General features: G+C 44.8%; 1 protein-coding gene across 4 annotated transcripts in view; it reads right to left on the bottom strand.

Moving 5' to 3' along the window:
• Positions 1–2,330, bottom strand: part of TRIM44 (TRIM family member 44) — a 187,570-nt gene extending 185,240 nt beyond the window's left edge. The window contains exons 1-2 of one of the 4 annotated variants that reach the window (XM_089677350.1): positions 2,143–2,330; positions 1,500–2,058 (exon numbers count right to left, since the gene is read on the bottom strand). In XM_089677350.1, coding sequence (XP_089533476.1) covers positions 1,500–1,895 — 396 coding nt within the window. In that variant the 5' untranslated portion in view covers positions 1,896–2,058; positions 2,143–2,330. Of the gene's footprint in view, positions 1–1,499 lie in introns of all 4 variants that reach the window. The other 3 variants (XM_089677349.1, XM_089677348.1, XM_089677351.1) reach the window with 3 other exon arrangements.
• Between the last annotated feature and the right edge of the window lie 548 nt (positions 2,331–2,878).

The following is a 2,878-nucleotide window of genomic DNA, read 5'->3' on the forward strand; positions in this document are numbered from 1 at the left end:
AAGACCTTTACCACCAGTGCTCCCAAAACCAAAATAACATTTTAGTTTGGATTGATCCTAGATACTCACCTTCTCTACAGAAAGTATCTACAGAAGCCACACTCAACCAGGGTTCCACAGGCAGTTGCTATGGGTTCCATAAGCTGTGGTTGACTGGTCTCCCATCTGATGGTTCCTGCTCAGTTGTGTGTCCAATTCCACTTGGCAGAGCAAGCAACATGACACCTCAATATAAGAGGAGCATTCTTCCCAATGACCACCACTATAAGAAGAGCATTCTTTCCATTGATCACCAAGGTAAGGGGGGCATCATTTGCACTGATCACCAACGTAAGGGGGCATTCTTTCCACTGACCACCAATGTAAAGGGGGCATTCTTTCCACTGACCACCATTGTAAAGGGGGCATTCTTCCCACTGACCACCATTGTAAAGGGGGCATTCTTCCCACTGACCACCATTGTAAAGGGGGCATTCTTCCCACTGACCACCATTGTAAAGGGGGCATTCTTCCCACTGACCACCATTGTAAAGGGGGCATTCTTCCCACTGACCACCATTGTAAAGGGGGCATTCTTCCCACTGACCACCATTGTAAAGGGGGCATTCTTTCCACTGACCACCATTGTAAAGGGGGCATTCTTTCCACTGACCACCATTGTAAAGGGGGCATTCTTTCCACTGACCACCATTGTAAAGGGGGCATTCTTTCCACTGACCACCAATGTAAAGGGGGCATTCTTTCCACTGACCACCAATATAAAGGGGGCATTCTTTCCACTGACCACCAATGTAAGGAGCATTCTTCCCACTGATCACAAATATGGGGGGGGGGATGCAATTCTTCCCACTGATCACCAAGGTAAGGAACATTTTTTTCTACCTATCCTCGCTTGGATCACCAGGTCAGGAGAACCTGCTGCATTCCTGTTCCCTGGCATTTTCTATGGTCTGTTCCATTATCTCCACAGGAAAGGAACCAGCCAGTGTTTGGTCACAAGAGGATTTTTTTTAAATATCCAAAATGATCTGCATGTGATAAGCGACCAGCTAGAAATGCCCACAGTTGTTTTGAATTGTCCCATTGCCTAACCAGAACACTGCAAGTGATAGCCAACTCTGTTGCATCTCTTGCAAATTCCGGGACACCTTTAAAGTGCACCTGTCATGGGTTAATATGCTGCCATTGCTAACTTCATCTTTTGAGAATGCTAGCTGCCTGGCTGTCATGTTAACGGCCTCAATGCTTTTAGAGGTTTTTTTCTGACACTTTTTACAGCATGCTTGTTCCAGGCCTGTGGCTCAAAAAGTGTCGACTCCTAAAAGCCAAAACACTAGCATTCTCGGAAGACTTCCTAGGTATACTTTAAGTGAACTAAATTTGGATTAGTTGCTATGGGTGACACCATCATCACTCTTTGCCCTGCCATTGAATGACCTGCCTGCTATGTATTACATCACACTATGGTGGCTCCCTGATGTTCTCGCTCAGCCATGTACCTTCATCTCCTGATAGGCCTCGTTGAGCGTGATCAGCTGGTGTTGGCGGTGGTCCCCAGCCACGGCGCACAAGACGCAGATGATTTTGGAGTCCTCTTTGCAGTAGAGGCTCAGCTCCTGCTTGTGCAAGGGGCAGTTCTTCCTGTCTGACGCCTGCTTCTTCTTCTTGTCTGTCTCTGGATCACCGACCGGGGTCATTTCTTCCAAAGCGAAGAGCTCCGCGATGTCTGTAAGCCTGTGGCCGGCGTATTGCTTTTTGTGTTCTTCTGCATGGGTGTCACAGTAGGAAAACGCACACTGTTCGCAAACGACCACGGCCTCCTTGGCTTCATCGGGTTCACAGGCGTCACACTTGCCATCGAAGGGTAGCTGGGATGCCTCTCCTGCATCGGCCATGGAAAACTTTTCTTGTTGCCTTGGACAGATGTAAATCAGATGCAGTCAGCTTGGACAATGCTGTCAAGTTTGTCGGAGGTCCAACACTTTGACACGGATTCTTCTTGGCCTACTTTGGCTACAGCACCTGTAGTTTGCAGCTTCCTCTTTGTAGATTCTCTTCCTGCAATATGAGAGGAGTGAGGGATCAGCAATCGCACGCATGCACGCCCTTCGTACTACACCCTTTGTACTAGCCTCACCTTACTTGTTCTGCTACTGCTGTCTGGGCTGCACAGCTGATCCCTCTCCCTGCCTGAGTGTGAACAATGAGGATTTACCAGGCTCCGGCCTCCTCATCCCTGCCTTGTTCAGCCCTTCCTGGATCTGCTTTCGCTTTTGCATGCTGCAGTGTTTTGCTTCCTGAGTCAAGTGAACAGGAAAGGCAAGCCTTAGCAGGAACGCCGAGACTCATCTGCTGCTGCGCAAATTGGAGCTCAGCAAAATGTTCATGGGACCCCTGGCCAGATCTCTCTCTGGAGCCGCTTACAGTGTCAACTGGCACAATCCATGTCACTGATCTGCCCATAAAAGATATCGAAATCAAACACAGGCAGCAGGGGGGCTGGCAGCATAGTCAGTGCACTGCTAAGGAGCTGGGCTGGGGGGGAGATGATAGCTGTAGCAACAATAATATATTCATAATGATAATAAAGAGAAGAATATAATAATAATAAGAAGAATATAATAATAACAACAATAATAATAACAACAGCAACAATAATAATAATAAGAATAATATAATAATAATAACCATAATAGGAATTTAAGAATAATAATAACAATAATAATATAATAATAATAACCATAATAAGAATAATAACTATAATAATAATATAATAACCATAATAAGAATAATATAATAAGAATATAATCATAATAACCATAATAATAATAATAATAATAATATAATAATAATAATATAATAATAATAACCTTATTAA

The sequence above is a fragment of the Staurois parvus genome, unplaced genomic scaffold (assembly GCF_062004578.1).
Source record: "Staurois parvus isolate SC_StPar_1 unplaced genomic scaffold, SC_StPar_1.0 ptg000184l, whole genome shotgun sequence".
Lineage (NCBI taxonomy): Eukaryota > Metazoa > Chordata > Amphibia > Anura > Ranidae > Staurois > Staurois parvus.